Source organism: Hyla sarda, unplaced genomic scaffold (genome assembly GCF_029499605.1).
Source record: "Hyla sarda isolate aHylSar1 unplaced genomic scaffold, aHylSar1.hap1 scaffold_1028, whole genome shotgun sequence".
NCBI classification, from domain to species: Eukaryota; Metazoa; Chordata; class Amphibia; order Anura; family Hylidae; genus Hyla; species Hyla sarda.
Genome location: NW_026607647.1, coordinates 6,709 through 23,516, shown reverse-complemented (window position 1 = coordinate 23,516; position 16,808 = coordinate 6,709). Strand labels below are relative to the sequence as shown.

General features: G+C 48.0%; 1 protein-coding gene across 3 annotated transcripts; it reads right to left on the bottom strand.

Moving 5' to 3' along the window:
• Window positions 1–7,984: 7,984 nt before the first annotated feature.
• TEFM (transcription elongation factor, mitochondrial) lies at window positions 7,985–14,950 on the bottom strand. Of its 3 annotated transcripts, XM_056551377.1 has the most exons (4): window positions 14,468–14,919; window positions 11,191–11,414; window positions 8,623–8,772; window positions 7,985–8,547 (listed from the first exon to the last, which is right to left on the bottom strand). In XM_056551377.1, exons 1-4 carry the CDS (start codon window positions 14,493–14,495, stop codon window positions 8,122–8,124), a joined length of 828 nt encoding a protein of 275 aa, XP_056407352.1. In that variant the 5' UTR covers window positions 14,496–14,919; the 3' UTR covers window positions 7,985–8,121. The 3 variants fall into 3 exon arrangements, with proteins under 3 accessions (XP_056407352.1, XP_056407353.1, XP_056407351.1); XM_056551378.1 differs by lacking the exon at window positions 8,623–8,772 and having other exon boundaries at window positions 14,468–14,950; XM_056551376.1 differs by having other exon boundaries at window positions 7,985–8,772; window positions 14,468–14,933.
• Window positions 14,951–16,808: the final 1,858 nt, after the last annotated feature.

The following is a 16,808-nucleotide window of genomic DNA, read 5'->3' as shown; positions in this document are numbered from 1 at the left end:
TAAATAATGTACTTACACCCGATCTGCACACCTCTTAAAAAACTGGAGGAGGCGTGTGTAATTGTACTTATTCTTCATGGCTCCTGAACCACTGGGTACGCACCCCTCCTCGCGCAGGTCCCTCGTGTGCCCGGCCCTTATGCTGTTCCACTTGGTTTAGATCTGTTTGGCTGAAAAAAATGAAAACTTGTTGTTATACACAACACATATCTTGTGACTCAATTAGTTTTAAAGAAATAATTTCTACTTATGGCGTTTTTCACATGGATGTAAAGATCCTCCCAGGTTGGGCACATGTTGGCGTACAGATCCTCCCATAGAGCTGTAGGTCTTCTCTTCATGTAGGGGTCGGGGGCCTCCCATAGAGCTGTAGATCTTCTCTTCATGTAGGGGGCCTCCCATAGAGCTGTAGGTCTTCATGTAGGGGTCGGGGGCCTCCCATAGAGCTGTAGATCTTCTCTTCATGTAGGGGGGGGGGGCCTCCCATAGAGCTGTAGGTCTTCATGTAGAGGGCCTCCCATAGAGCTGTAGGTCTTCATGTAGGGGTTGGGTACCTCCCATAGAGCTGTAGGTCTTCTCTTCATGTAGGGGGCCTCCCATAGAGCTGTAGGTCTTCTCTTCATGTAGGGGCCTCCCATAGAGCTGTAGGTCTTCTCTTCATGTAGGGGCCTCCCATAGAGCTGTAGGTCTTCTCTTCATGTAGGGGGCCTCCCATAGAGCTGTAGGTCTTCTCTTCATGTAGGGGGCCTCCCATAGAGCTGTAGGTCTTCTCTTCATGTAGGGGGCCTCCCATAGAGCTGTAGGTCTTCTCTTCATGTAGGGGCCTCCCATAGAGCTGTAGGTCTTCTCTTCATGTAGGGGTCTCCCATAGAGCTGTAGGTCTCCTCTTCATGTAGGGGCCTCCCATAGAGCTGTAGGTCTTCTCTTCATGTAGGGGGCCTCCCATAGAGCTGTAGGTCTTCTCTTCATGTAGGGGGCCTCCCATAGAGCTGTAGGTCTTCTCTTCATGTAGGGGCCTCCCATAGAGCTGTAGGTCTTCTCTTCATGTAGGGGGCCTCCCATAGAGCTGTAGGTCTTCTCTTCATGTAGGGGCCTCCCATAGAGCTGTAGGTCTTCTCTTCATGTAGGGGGCCTCCCATAGAGCTGTAGGTCTTCTCTTCATGTAGGGGGCCTCCCATAGAGCTGTAGGTCTTCTCTTCATGTAGGGGGCCTCCCATAGAGCTGTAGGTCTTCTCTTCATGTAGGGGGCCTCCCATAGAGCTGTAGGTCTTCTCTTCATGTAGGGGGCCTCCCATAGAGCTGTAGGTCTTCTCTTCATGTAGGGGGCCTCCCATAGAGCTGTAGGTCTTCATGTAGGGGGCCTCCCATAGAGCTGTAGGACTTCTCTTCATGTAGGGGGCCTCCCATAGAGCTATAGGTCTTCTCTTCATGTAGGGGCCTCCCATAGAGCTGTAGGTCTCCTCTTCATGTAGGGGGCCTCCCATAGAGCTGTAGGTCTTCTCTTCATGTAGGGGGTCTCCCATAGAGCTGTAGGTCTTCTCTTCATGTAGGGGGCCTCCCATAGAGCTGTAGGTCTTCTCTTCATGTAGGGGCCTCCCATAGAGCTGTAGGTCTTCATGTAGGGGCCTCCCATAGAGCTGTAGGTCTTCTCTTCATGTAGGGGGCCTCCCATAGAGCTGTAGATCTTCTCTTCATGTAGGGGGCCTCCCATAGAGCTGTAGGTCTTCTCTTCATGTAGGGGGCCTCCCATAGAGCTGTAGGTCTTCTCTTCATGTAGGGGCCTCCCATAGAGCTGTAGGTCTCCTCTTCATGTAGGGGGCCTCCCATAGAGCTGTAGGTCTTCTCTTCATGTAGGGGGCCTCCCATAGAGCTGTAGGTCTTCTCTTCATGTAGGGGGCCTCCCATAGAGCTGTAGGTCTTCTCTTCATGTAGGGGGCCTCCCATAGAGCTGTAGGTCTTCATGTAGGGGGCCTCCCATAGAGCTATAGGTCTTCTTCATGTAGGGGCCTCCCATAGAGCTGTAGGTCTCCTCTTCATGTAGGGGGCCTCCCATAGAGCTGTAGGTCTTCTCTTCATGTAGGGGGTCTCCCATAGAGCTGTAGGTCTTCTCTTCATGTAGGGGGCCTCCCATAGAGCTGTAGGTCTTCTCTTCATGTAGGGGCCTCCCATAGAGCTGTAGGTCTTCATGTAGGGGCCTCCCATAGAGCTGTAGGTCTTCTCTTCATGTAGGGGGCCTCCCATAGAGCTGTAGATCTTCTCTTCATGTAGGGGGCCTCCCATAGAGCTGTAGGTCTTCTCTTCATGTAGGGGGCCTCCCATAGAGCTGTAGGTCTTCTCTTCATGTAGGGGCCTCCCATAGAGCTGTAGGTCTCCTCTTCATGTAGGGGGCCTCCCATAGAGCTGTAGGTCTTCTCTTCATGTAGGGGGCCTCCCATAGAGCTGTAGGTCTTCTCTTCATGTAGGGGCCTCCCATAGAGCTGTAGGTCTCCTCTTCATGTAGGGGGCCTCCCATAGAGCTGTAGGTCTTCTCTTCATGTAGGGGGCCTCCCATAGAGCTGTAGGTCTTCTCTTCATGTAGGGGGCCTCCCATAGAGCTGTAGGTCTTCTCTTCATGTAGGGGCCTCCCATAGAGCTGTAGGTCTCCTCTTCATGTAGGGGGTCTCCCATAGAGCTGTAGGTCTTCTCTTCATGTAGGGGTCGGGGGCCTCCCATAGAGCTGTAGGTCTTCTCTTCATGTAGGGGGCCTCCCATAGAGCTGTAGGTCTTCTCTTCATGTAGGGGGCCTCCCATAGAGCTGTAGGTCTTCTCTTCATGTAGGGGCCTCCCATAGAGTTGTAGGTCTTCTCTTCATGTAGGGGGCCTCCCATAGAGCTGTAGGTCTTCTCTTCATGTAGGGGTCTCCCATAGAGCTGTAGGTCTTCTCTTCATGTAGGGGCCTCCCATAGAGCTGTAGGTCTTCTCTTCATGTAGGGGCCTCCCATAGAGCTGTAGGTCTTCATGTAGGGGTCTCCCATAGAGCTGTAGGTCTTCTCTTCATGTAGGGGCCTCCCATAGAGCTGTAGGTCTTCTCTTCATGTAGGGGTCTCCCATAGAGCTGTAGGTCTTCTCTTCATGTAGGGGTCTCCCATAGAGCTGTAGGTCTTCTCTTCATGTAGGGGTCTCCCATAGAGCTGTAGGTCTTCTCTTCATGTAGGGGGTCTCCCATAGAGCTGTAGGTCTTCTCTTCATGTAGGGGGCCTCCCATAGAGCTGTAGGTCTTCATGTAGGGGGCCTCCCATAGAGCTGTAGGTCTTCTCTTCATGTAGGGGCCTCCCATAGAGCTGTAGGTCTCCTCTTCATGTAGGGGGTCTCCCATAGAGCTGTAGGTCTTCTCTTCATGTAGGGGTCGGGGGCCTCCCATAGAGCTGTAGGTCTTCTCTTCATGTAGGGGGCCTCCCATAGAGCTGTAGGTCTTCTCTTCATGTAGGGGGCCTCCCATAGAGCTGTAGGTCTTCTCTTCATGTAGGGGCCTCCCATAGAGTTGTAGGTCTTCTCTTCATGTAGGGGGCCTCCCATAGAGCTGTAGGTCTTCTCTTCATGTAGGGGTCTCCCATAGAGCTGTAGGTCTTCTCTTCATGTAGGGGCCTCCCATAGAGCTGTAGGTCTTCTCTTCATGTAGGGGCCTCCCATAGAGCTGTAGGTCTTCATGTAGGGGTCTCCCATAGAGCTGTAGGTCTTCTCTTCATGTAGGGGCCTCCCATAGAGCTGTAGGCCTTCTCTTCATGTAGGGGCCTCCCATAGAGCTGTAGGTCTTCTCTTCATGTAGGGGGCCTCCCATAGAGCTGTAGGTCTTCTCTTCATGTAGGGGGCCTCCCATAGAGCTGTAGGTCTTCTCTTCATGTAGGGGGTCTCCCATAGAGCTGTAGGCCTTCTCTTCATGTAGGGGCCTACCATAGAGCTGTAGGTCTTCTCTTCATGTAGGGGGTCTCCCATAGAGCTGTAGGTCTTCTCTTCATGTAGGGGCCTACCATAGAGCTGTAGGTCTTCTCTTCATGTAGGGGGTCTCCCATAGAGCTGTAGGCCTTCTCTTCATGTAGGGGGCCTCCCATAGAGCTGTAGGTCTTCTCTTCATGTAGGGGGCCTCCCATAGAGCTGTAGGTCTTCTCTTCATGTAGGGGGCCTCCCATAGAGCTGTAGGTCTTCATGTAGGGGGCCTCCCATAGAGCTGTAGGTCTTCTCTTCATGTAGGGGTCTCCCATAGAGCTGTAGGTCTTCTCTTCATGTAGGGGGTCTCCCATAGAGCTGTAGGCCTTCTCTTCATGTAGGGGCCTACCATAGAGCTGTAGGTCTTCTCTTCATGTAGGGGGTCTCCCATAGAGCTGTAGGTCTTCTCTTCATGTAGGGGCCTCCCATAGAGCTGTAGGTCTTCTCTTCATGTAGGGGGCCTCCCATAGAGCTGTAGGTCTTCTCTTCATGTAGGGGGCCTCCCATAGAGCTGTAGGTCTTCTTTTCATGTAGGGGCCTCCCATAGAGCTGTAGGTCTTCTCTTCATGTAGGGGGCCTCCCATAGAGCTGTAGGTCTTCTCTTCATGTAGGGGTCTCCCATAGAGCTGTAGGTCTTCTCTTCATGTAGGGGGTCTCCCATAGAGCTGTAGGTCTTCTCTTCATGTAGGGGGCCTCCCATAGAGCTGTAGGTCTTCTCTTCATGTAGGGGGCCTCCCATAGAGCTGTAGGTCTTCTCTTCATGTAGGGGTCTCCCATAGAGCTGTAGGTCTTCTCTTCATGTAGGGGGCCTCCCATAGAGCTGTAGGTCTTCTCTTCATGTAGGGGGCCTCCCATAGAGCTGTAGGTCTTCTCTTCATGTAGGGGTCTCCCATAGAGCTGTAGGTCTTCTCTTCATGTAGGGGGCCTCCCATAGAGCTGTAGGTCTTCTCTTCATGTAGGGGGCCTCCCATAGAGCTGTAGGTCTTCTCTTCATGTAGGGAGCCTCCCATAGAGCTGTAGGTCTCCTCTTCATGTAGGGGGCCTCCCATAGAGCTGTAGGTCTTCATGTAGGGGTCGGGGGCCTCCCATAGAGCTGTAGGTCTTCTCTTCATGTAGGGGGCCTCCCATAGAGCTGTAGGTCTTCTCTTCATGTAGGGGCCTCCCATAGAGCTGTAGGTCTTCTCTTCATGTAGGGGCCTCCCATAGAGCTGTAGGTCTTCATGTAGGGGTCGGGGGCCTCCCATAGAGCTGTAGGTCTTCTCTTCATGTAGGGGGCCTCCCATAGAGCTGTAGGTCTTCTCTTCATGTAGGGGGCCTTCCATAGAGCTGTAGGTCTTCTCTTCATGTAGGGGCCTCCCATAGAGCTGTAGGTCTTCTCTTCATGTAGGGGGCCTCCCATAGAGCTGTAGGTCTTCTCTTCATGTAGGGGGCCTCCCATAGAGCTGTAGGTCTTCTCTTCATGTAGGGGGCCTCCCATAGAGCTGTAGGTCTTCTCTTCATGTAGGGGGCCTCCCATAGAGCTGTAGGTCTTCTCTTCATGTAGGGGTCTCCCATAGAGCTGTAGGTCTTCTCTTCATGTAGGGGGCCTCCCATAGAGCTGTAGGTCTTCTCTTCATGTAGGGGGCCTCCCATAGAGCTGTAGGTCTTCTCTTCATGTAGGGGGCCTCCCATAGAGCTGTAGGTCTTCTCTTCATGTAGGGGGCCTCCCATAGAGCTGTAGGTCTTCATGTAGGGGGCCTCCCATAGAGCTGTAGGTCTTCTCTTCATGTAGGGGCCTCCCATAGAGCTGTAGGTCTTCTCTTCATGTAGGGGGCCTCCCATAGAGCTGTAGGTCTTCTCTTCATGTAGGGGGTCTCCCATAGAGCTGTAGGTCTTCTCTTCATGTAGGGGCCTCCCATAGAGCTGTAGGTCTTCTCTTCATGTAGGGGGCCTCCCATAGAGCTGTAGGTCTTCTCTTCATGTAGGGGGCCTCCCATAGAGCTGTAGGTCTTCTCTTCATGTAGGGGGTCTCCCATAGAGCTGTAGGTCTTCTCTTCATGTAGGGGTCTCCCATAGAGCTGTAGGTCTTCTCTTCATGTAGGGGTCTCCCATAGAGCTGTAGGTCTTCTCTTCATGTACGGGCCTCCCATAGAGCTGTAGGTCTTCTCTTCATGTAGGGGCCTCCCATAGAGCTGTAGGTCTTCATGTAGGGGTCGGGGGCCTCCCATAGAGCTGTAGGTCTTCATGTAGGGGTCGGGGGCCTCCCATAGAGCTGTAGGTCTTCTCTTCATGTAGGGGTCGGGGGCCTCCCATAGAGCTGTAGGTCTTCATGTAGGGGGCCTCCCATAGAGCTGTAGGTCTTCTCTTCATGTAGGGGTCTCCCATAGAGCTGTAGGTCTTCTCTTCATGTAGGGGCCTCCCATAGAGCTGTAGGTCTTATCTTCATGTAGGGGGTCTCCCATAGAGCTGTAGGTCTTCTCTTCATGTAGGGGCCTCCCATAGAGCTGTAGGTCTTCATGTAGGGGTCGGGGGCCTCCCATAGAGCTGTAGGTCTTCTCTTCATGTAGGGGTCTCCCATAGAGCTGTAGGTCTTCTCTTCATGTAGGGGTCTCCCATAGAGCTGTAGGTCTTCTCTTCATGTAGGGGTCTCCCATAGAGCTGTAGGTCTTCTCTTCATGTAGGGGGCCTCCCATAGAGCTGTAGGTCTCCTCTTCATGTAGGGGGCCTCCCATAGAGCTGTAGGTCTTCTCTTCATGTAGGGGGCCTCCCATAGAGCTGTAGGTCTTCTCTTCATGTAGGGGGCCTCCCATAGAGCTGTAGGTCTTCTCTTCATGTAGGGGGCCTCCCATAGAGCTGTAGGTCTTCTCTTCATGTAGGGGGCCTCCCATAGAGCTGTAGATCTTCTCTTCATGTAGGGGGTCTCCCATAGAGCTGTAGGTCTTCTCTTCATGTAGGGGGCCTCCCATAGAGCTGTAGGTCTTCATGTAGGGGTCGGGGGCCTCCCATAGAGCTGTAGGTCTTCTCTTCATGTAGGGGTCTCCCATAGAGCTGTAGGTCTTCTCTTCATGTAGGGGGCCTCCCATAGAGCTGTAGGTCTTCATGTAGGGGTCGGGGGCCTCCCATAGAGCTGTAGGTCTTCTCTTCATGTAGGGGGTCTACAATGTACCTACTCTCTAGTCTGTCAGCGCCTGCTGTAGATCGAGTCCCCTCTGACAAGTCTCAGACTTATGTGTTCATTATAAAGAGACCCCCTAAATATGCCTTAAAGGGGTTGTCAAGGAAAAAAAAAAAAAGTTTTTTATATATCAACTGGCTCCAGAAAGTTAAACAGATTTGTAAATTACTTCTATTAAAAAATCTTAACTTCAGAAGCTCATAAGTACTGAAAGGATTAAGGTTGTCCTTTTCCGTCTAAGTGCTCTCTGATGACACGTGTCTCGGGAACCGCCCAGTTTAGAAGCAAATCCCCATAGCAAACCTCTTCTAAACAGGGCGGTTCCAGAGACACGTGTCATCAGAGAGCACTTAGACAGAAAAGGACAACCTTAACTTTAGAAGCTCATAAGTACTGAAAGGATTAAGATTTTTTAATAGAAGTAATTTACAAATCTGTTTAACTTTCTGGAGCCAGTTGATATATAAAAAAGTTTTTTCCTGGATAACCCCTTTAAGGCAGGATTTCCCAACCAGGGGGCCTCCAGGTGTTGCAAAACTACAACTCCCAGCATGCCTGAACAGCCTTTGGCTGCCCGGGAATGCTGGGAGTTGTAGTATTGCAACAGCTGGAGGCCCCCTGGTTGGGAAACACATGAAGATGAAAGTCTATACTGCCTCCGTGCCCGGGCTGCAGCTGGCAATACATTGAGAGCAGCCATGACAGGACCGGATCTCACCGCAATGGGGGTAACCTTTGTTTTGTCTCATTAATAATAAAAATACACCATAGATTGGAAGTACCCCCATGGGGGCAGAACAACTCACTGTGGTCATGTGATGACTCTATGGGGCCTGCAGGGGGCGCTTCTATAGTAATAACCAGATATTAAGTAGAAAACTGCATTTCATTTTAATACAGAAAGATCCAAGTGTGGGGGAAGTGCTGGTGTCCATGGTGACTGTCTCCTCCCACAGATTAGAGCCCCGCCCTCCCCCGCAGCACAGGAGATGAGGAGGGGGTCTCTACTTGTAGAGCAGCTCATAGAAGGCCAAGGCCTGTAGCAGAGCGTCGCACATCTCCTCGTTGCGGTTCTGTCCTCGGGGGTGGAGTTTGTTCTTGTACTGGGAGACGAGTTCTGGGGTGAAGTGGATGCGCGGCTGCGCCAGGACACCGGCCTCCTCCACCAGGCGCTGCACTAAGTCCACCCCACTGGTTTTAGACCCCCCCACCATGATGTCAAAGTGCTTCCCCACCGTAGTCCGGCCCAGGCTGAACACCCGGTGCTCCCGCTCCATGCTATATGTCGGGTTCAGCAGCGCATACAACATGGCTTCCACAATCCGCAAGTGCAATGTCACCGGAAACATGGCAGCGTTCTGGGCAGAGAGCGAGCTTCTCTCCAGGATGTAGAGGTCAGCTGACGGGAACCGGGAGACTGCTGAAGACACCTGAGGAGAAGAAGCAGGAGCAGCAATCAACCCAAGGACAGACACGGCCGGCGGTACTACATCATTGACACTTACATCTTCCAGGTAGAGGTCAGGGTGCTGTCGCCCCTTCATCAGGTGTAGCCATTCATGTTGGTGCCAGGATGTGACAGTCAGGGAGCGGTCTACATGGGCCCAGGCCAGACGCTTCATACCAAACACAATTGAGACAACGCTGTCCGCCGCCTAAAGAGAGAAGGAACGAGGTGAAATTCTCCGTCCTGTGTAATCTCATCCAGTAATTCTCTGTCCTGTGTGATGTCATCCGGTAATTCTCTGTCCTGTCTGATGTCATCCAGTAATTCTCTGTCCTGTGTGATGTCATCCGGTAATTCTCTGTCCCGTGTGATGTCATCCGGTAATTCTCTGTCCCGTGTGATGTCATCCGGTAATTCTCTGTCCCGTGTGATGTCATCCGGTAATTCTCTGTCCTGTGTGATGTCATCCGGTAATTCTCCGTCCTGTGTAATCTCATCCAGTAATTCTCTGTCCCGTGTGATGTCATCCGGTAATTCTCTGTCCCGTCTGATGTCATCCGGTAATTCTCCGTCCTGTGTGATGTCATCCTGTAATTCTCCGTCCTGTGTGATGTCATCCGGTAATTCTCCGTCCTGTGTGATGTCATCCTGTAATTCTCCGTCCTGTGTGATGTCATCCTGTAATTCTCCGTCCTGTGTGATGTCATCCTGTAATTCTCAGTCCTGTCTGATGTCATCCGGTAATTCTCCATCCTGTGTAATCTCATCCAGTAATTCTCTGTCCTGTCTGATGTCATCCTGTAATTCTCCGTCCTGTCTGATGTCATCCGGTAATTCTCTGTTCTGTCTGATGTCATCCTGTAATTCTCTGTCCTGTCTGATGTCATCCTGTAATTCTCTGTTCTGTCTGATGTCATCCTGTAATTCTCCGTCCTGTGTAATCTCATCCAGTAATTCTCTGTCCTGTCTGATGTCATCCGGTAATTCTCTGTCCTGTGTGATGTCATCCGGTAATTCTCTGTCCTGTCTGATGTCATCCGGTAATTCTCCGTCCTGTGTAATCTCATCCAGTAATTCTCTGTCCTGTCTGATGTCATCCTATAATTCTCCGTCCTGTCTGATGTCATCCGGTAATTCTCTGTTCTGTCTGATGTCATCCTGTAATTCTCCGTCCTGTGTAATCTCATCCAGTAATTCTCTGTCCTGTCTGATGTCATCCGGTAATTCTCTGTCCTGTGTGATGTCATCCTGTAATTCTCCGTCCTGTGTGATGTCATCCTGTAATTCTCTGTCCCGTCTGATGTCATCCTGTAATTCTCCGTCCCGTGTGATGTCATCCTGTAATTCTCCGTCCCGTCTGATGTCATCCGGTAATTCTCCGTCCCGTCTGATGTCATCCTGTAATTCTCCGTCCTGTCTGATGTCATCCGGTAATTCTCTGTCCTGTCTGATGTCATCCGGTAATTCTCCGTCCTGTGAGATGTCATCCTATAATTCTCCGTCCTGTCTGATGTCATCCGGTAATTCTCTGTCCTGTGTGATGTCATCCGGTAATTCTCTGTCCTGTCTGATGTCATCCTGTAATTCTCTGTCCTGTCTGATGTCATCCTGTAATTCTCTGTCCTGTCTGATGTCATCCTGTAATTCTCTGTCCTGTCTGATGTCATCCGGTAATTCTCCGTCCTGTGTAATCTCATCCAGTAATTCTCTGTCCTGTGTGATGTCATCCTGTAATTCTCTGTCCTGTCTGATGTCATCCTGTAATTCTCCGTCCTGTCTGATGTCATCCTGTAATTCTCCGTCCCGTCTGATGTCATCCGGTAATTCTCTGTCCTGTCTGATGTCATCCTGTAATTCTCCGTCCTGTGTAATCTCATCCGGTAATTCTCTGTCCTGTCTGATGTCATCCGGTAATTCTCTGTCCTGTCTGATGTCATCCTGTAATTCTCCGTCCTGTGTAATCTCATCCGGTAATTCTCTGTCCTGTCTGATGTCATCCGGTAATTCTCTGTTCTGTCTGATGTCATCCTGTAATTCTCCGTCCTGTGTAATCTCATCCAGTAATTCTCTGTCCTGTCTGATGTCATCCGGTAATTCTCTGTCCTGTCTGATGTCATCCGGTAATTCTCTGTCCTGTCTGATGTCATCCGGTAATTCTCTGTCCTGTCTGATGTCATCCGGTAATTCTCCGTCCTGTGAGATGTCATCCTATAATTCTCCGTCCTGTCAGATGTCATCCTGTAATTCTCTGTCCCGTGTGATGTCATCCTGTAATTCTCTGTCCTGTCTGATGTCATCCTGTAATTCTCTGTCCTGTCTGATGTCATCCTGTAATTCTCTGTCCTGTCTGATGTCATCCGGTAATTCTCTGTCCTGTCTGATGTCATCCTGTAATTCTCTGTCCTGTCTGATGTCATCCGGTAATTCTCTGTCCTGTCTGATGTCATCCGGTAATTCTCTGTCCTGTCTGATGTCATCCGGTAATTCTCTGTCCTGTCTGATGTCATCCTGTAATTCTCTGTCCTGTGTGATGTCATCCTGTAATTCTCTGTCCTGTGTGATGTCATCCGGTAAGGATAAGGGGTGTGGTGTGGATACAAGGTGTGTGTGGGGGGTGAGTCCTCACCTGCAGGCGCTCTATGGAGACATCAGGCTTTATAAAGCTGGCATGGGTGGCACTATCTCGTCTGCTCACTCTCCTGGCATCGCCTCTTGTGTGGTTAGGTGTCACATGGTCGGGAGGCTGCGGGTCCTCAGCGGCAGTGACCGCTCCATGTGGCTCCTCATGGGGGACGTCCTGACCCCTGAATACCCTGGAACTGAACAAAGGCCGCGAAAGAAACCTCGTCCCTGCAGAAAGTGAGAGTCACATGATCATCAGACTGATGGAGGGGGCTGACATAAGGTGGCACAGGGTACACAGAGGAGATATACGGGGTACACAGAGGAGGTATACAGAGGAGGTATACAGAGGAGGTATACAGAGGAGGTATACAGAGGAGGTATACAGAGGAGGTATACAGAGGAGGTATACAGAGGAGATATACAGAGGAGATATACAGAGGAGATATACAGAGGAGATATACAGAGGAGATATACAGAGGAGATATACAGAGGAGATATACAGAGGAGATATACAGAGGAGATATACAGAGGAGATATACAGAGGAGATATACAGAGGAGATATACAGAGGAGATATACAGAGGAGATATACAGAGGAGATATACAGAGGAGATATACAGAGGAGATATACAGAGGAGATATACAGAGGAGATATACAGAGGAGATATACAGAGGAGATATACAGAGGAGATATACAGAGGAGATATACAGAGGAGATATACAGAGGAGATATACAGAGGAGATATACAGAGGAGATATACAGAGGAGATATACAGAGGAGATATACAGAGGAGATATACAGAGGAGATATACAGAGGAGATATACAGAGGAGATATACAGAGGAGATATACAGAGGAGATATACAGAGGAGATATACAGAGGAGATATACAGAGGAGATATACAGAGGAGATATACAGAGGAGATATACAGAGGAGATATACAGAGGAGATATACAGAGGAGATATACAGAGGAGATATACAGAGGAGATATACAGAGGAGATATACAGAGGAGATATACAGAGGAGATATACAGAGGAGATATACAGAGGAGATATACAGAGGAGATATACAGAGGAGATATACAGAGGAGATATACAGAGGAGATATACAGAGGAGATATACAGAGGAGATATACAGAGGAGATATACAGAGGAGATATACAGAGGAGATATACAGAGGAGATATACAGAGGAGATATACAGAGGAGATATACAGAGGAGATATACAGAGGAGATATACAGAGGAGATATACAGAGGAGATATACAGAGGAGATATACAGAGGAGATATACAGGGGAGATATACAGGGGAGATATACAGGGGAGATATACAGGGGAGATATACAGGGGAGATATACAGGGGAGATATACAGGGGAGATATACAGGGGAGATATACAGGGGAGATATACAGGGGAGATATACAGGGGAGATATACAGGGGAGATATACAGGGGAGATATACAGGGGAGATATACAGGGGAGATATACAGGGGAGATATACAGGGGAGATATACAGGGGAGATATACAGGGGAGATATACAGGGGAGATATACAGGGGAGATATACAGGGGAGATATACAGGGGAGATATACAGGGGAGATATACAGGGGAGATATACAGGGGAGATATACAGGGGAGATATACAGGGGAGATATACAGGGGAGATATACAGGGGAGATATACAGGGGAGATATACAGGGGAGATATACAGGGGAGATATACAGGGGAGATATACAGGGGAGATATACAGGGGAGATATACAGGGGAGATATACAGGGGAGATATACAGAGGAGATATACAGGGGAGATATACAGGGGAGATATACAGAGGAGATATACAGAGGAGATATACAGGGGAGATATACAGGGGAGATATACAGAGGAGATATACAGAGGAGATATACAGGGGAGATATACAGGGGAGATATACAGAGGAGATATACAGAGGAGATATACAGAGGAGATATACAGAGGAGATATACAGAGGAGATATACAGAGGAGATATACAGGGGAGATATACAGGGGAGATATACAGGGGAGATATACAGGGGAGATATACAGGGGAGATATACAGGGGAGATATACAGGGGAGATATACAGGGGAGATATACAGAGGAGATATACAGGGGAGATATACAGAGGAGATATACAGGGGAGATATACAGAGGAGCTATACAGGGTACACAGAGGAGATATACAGAGGAGCTATACAGGGTATACAGAGGAGCTATACAGGGTATACAGAGGAGCTATACAGGGTACACAGAGGAGATATACAGAGGAGCTATACAGGGTACACAGAGGGGATATACAGGGTACACAGAGGGGATATACAGGGTACACAGAGGGGATATACAGGGTACACAGAGGGGATATACAGGGTACACAGAGGAGATATACAGGGTACACAGAGGAGATATACAGGGTACACAGAGGAGATATACAGAGGAGCTATACAGGGTACACAGAGGGGATATACAGGGTACACAGAGGGGATATACAGGGTACACAGAGGAGATATACAGGGTACACAGAGGAGATATACAGAGGGGATATACAGGGTACACAGAGGGGATATACAGGGTACACAGAGGGGATATACAGGGTACACAGAGGAGATATACAGGGTACACAGAGGAGATATACAGGGTACACAGAGGAGATATACAGGGTACACAGAGGAGATATACAGGGTACACAGAGGAGATATACAGGGTACACAGAGGAGATATACAGGGTACACAGAGGAGATATACAGGGTACACAGAGGAGATATACAGAGGAGATATACAGGGTATACAGAGGGGATATACAGGGTACACAGAGGGGATATACAGGGTACACAGAGGGGATATACAGGGTACACAGAGGGGATATACAGGGTACACAGAGGGGATATACAGGGTACACAGAGGAGATATACAGGGTACACAGAGGAGATATACAGGGTACACAGAGGAGATATACAGGGTACACAGAGGAGATATACAGGGTACACAGAGGAGATATACAGAGGAGATATACAGGGTATACAGAGGAGATATACAGGGTATACAGAGGAGATATACAGGGTATACAGAGGAGATATACAGGGTATACAGAGGAGATATACAGAGGAGCTATACAGGGTACACAGAGGAGATATACAGGGTATACAGAGGAGATATACAGGGTATACAGAGGAGATATACAGGGTACACAGAGGAGATATACAGGGTATACAGAGGAGATATACAGAGGAGATATACAGGGTATACAGAGGAGATATGACACTTGCCTCCATTGATCAGAGTTTTCAGGAACATGTGTGTCACGTGACCTGCTCCACGTCGGTCGCATCTTTATTACACAGAAGACATGTGACCTAGAGGTCTGCGCACGTGGTTCGGGCCTGGAGCAATCACGCATGCGCATTCGGCGCTACACTGTTTTTATATATACAACGGCTCCACCTGGTGGCGAGGATGAGTACGGCTAACCCGTATATACCGAGCGTATACTGTGTATAGTGACAGCCAGGATGTGTTGTATTAATACTGTACTTATATAGAGGATATGTGGTGATATAGAGGATACTGTAGGTATACAGGGATATGTGGTTATATAGAGGATACTGTAGGTATACAGGGATATGTGGTGATATAGAGGATACTGTAGGTATACAGGGATATGTGGTTATATAGAGGATACAGTAGGTATACAGGGATATGTGATTATATAGAGGATACAGTAGGTATACAGGGATATGTGGTTATATAGAGGATACAGTAGGTATACAGGGATATGTGGTTATATAGAGGATACAGTAGGTATACAGGGATATGTGGTTATATAGAGGATACAGTAGGTATACAGGGATATGTGGTTATATAGAGGATGCAGTAGGTATACGGGGATATGTGGTTATATAGAGGATACAGTAGGTATACAGGGATATGTGGTTATATAGAGGATACTGTAGGTATACAGGGGATATGTGGTTATATAGAGGATACAGTAGGTATACAGGGATATGTGATTATATAGAGGATACAGTAGGTATACAAGGATATGTGGTTATATAGAGGATACAGTAGGTATACAGGGGATATGTGGTTATATAGAGAATACTGTAGGTATACAGGGATATGTGGTTATATAGAGGATACAGTAGGTATACAGGGATATGTGGTTATATAGAGGATACAGAAGGTATACAGGGATATGTGGTTATATAGAGGATACTGTAGGTATACAAGGATATGTGGTTATATAGAGGATACTGTAGGTATACAGGGGATATGTGGTTATATAGAGGATACAGTAGGTATACAGGGATATGTGGTTATATAGAGGATACAGTAGGTATACAGGGATATGTGGTTATATAGAGGATACTGTAGGTATACAGGGGATATGTGGTTATATAGAGGATACAGTAGGTATACGGGGATATGTGGTTATATAGAGGATACTGTAGGTATACAGGGATATGTGGTTATATAGAGGATACTGTAGGTATACGGGGATATGTGGTTATATAGAGGATACAGTAGGTATACAGGGATATGTGGTTATATAGAGGATACTGTAGGTATACAGGGGATATGTGGTTATATAGAGGACACTGTAGGTATACAGGGATATGTGGTTATATAGAGGATGCAGTAGGTATACAGGGATATGTGGTTATATAGAGGATACTGTAGGTATACAGGGATATGTGGTTATATAGAGGATACAGTAGGTATACAGGGATATGTGATTATATAGAGGATACTGTAGGTATACAGGGGATATGTGGTTATATAGAGGACACTGTAGGTATACAGGGATATGTGGTTATATAGAGGATGCAGTAGGTATACAGGGATATGTGGTTATATAGAGGATTCTGTAGGTATACAGGGGATATGTGGTTATATAGAGGATACTGTAGGTATACAGGGATATGTGGTTATATAGAGGATACTGTAGGTATACAGGGATATGTGGTTATATAGAGGATACAGTAGGTATACAGGGATATGTGGTTATATAGAGGATACAGTAGGTATACAGGGATATGTGGTTATATAGAGGATACTGTAGGTATACAGGGGATATGTGGCTATATAGAGGATACAGTTGGTATACAGGGATATGTGGTTATATAGAGGATACAGTAGGTATACAGGGGATATGTGGTTATATAGAGGATACTGTAGGTATACAGGGCTATGTGGTTATATATAGGATACAGTAGGTACACAGGGATATGTGGTTATATAGAGGATACTGTAGGTATACGGGGATATGTGGTTATATAGAGGATACTGTAGGTATACAGGGATATGTGGTTATATAGAGGATACTGTAGGTATACAGGGATATGTGGTTATATAGAGGATACTGTAGGTATACAGGGGATATGTGGTTATATAGAGGATACAGTAGGTATACAGGAGATATGTGGTTATATAGAGGATACTGTAGGTATACAGGGATATGTGGTTATATAGAGGATACTGTAGGTATACAGGGATATGTGGTTATATAGAGGATACAGTAGGTATACAGGGATATGTGGTTATATAGAGGATACTGTAGGTATACAGGGATATGTGGTTATATAGAGGATACAGTAGGTATACAGGGAT

What these genes read in the sequence shown, in the direction of transcription:
- TEFM (XM_056551376.1), bottom strand. Translation starts at nt 14,495, where the DNA reads ATGTTCCTGAAAACTCTGATCAATGGAG. An exon ending in GAAAACTCTGATCAATGGAG is followed by an intron (nt 11,415 to 14,467) that starts GCAAGTGTCATA and finishes CACTTTCTGCAG; the next exon opens with GGACGAGGTTTCTTTCGCGG. An exon ending in TCTCCATAGAGCGCCTGCAG is followed by an intron (nt 8,773 to 11,190) that starts GTGAGGACTCAC and finishes TTCTCTCTTTAG; the next exon opens with GCGGCGGACAGCGTTGTCTC.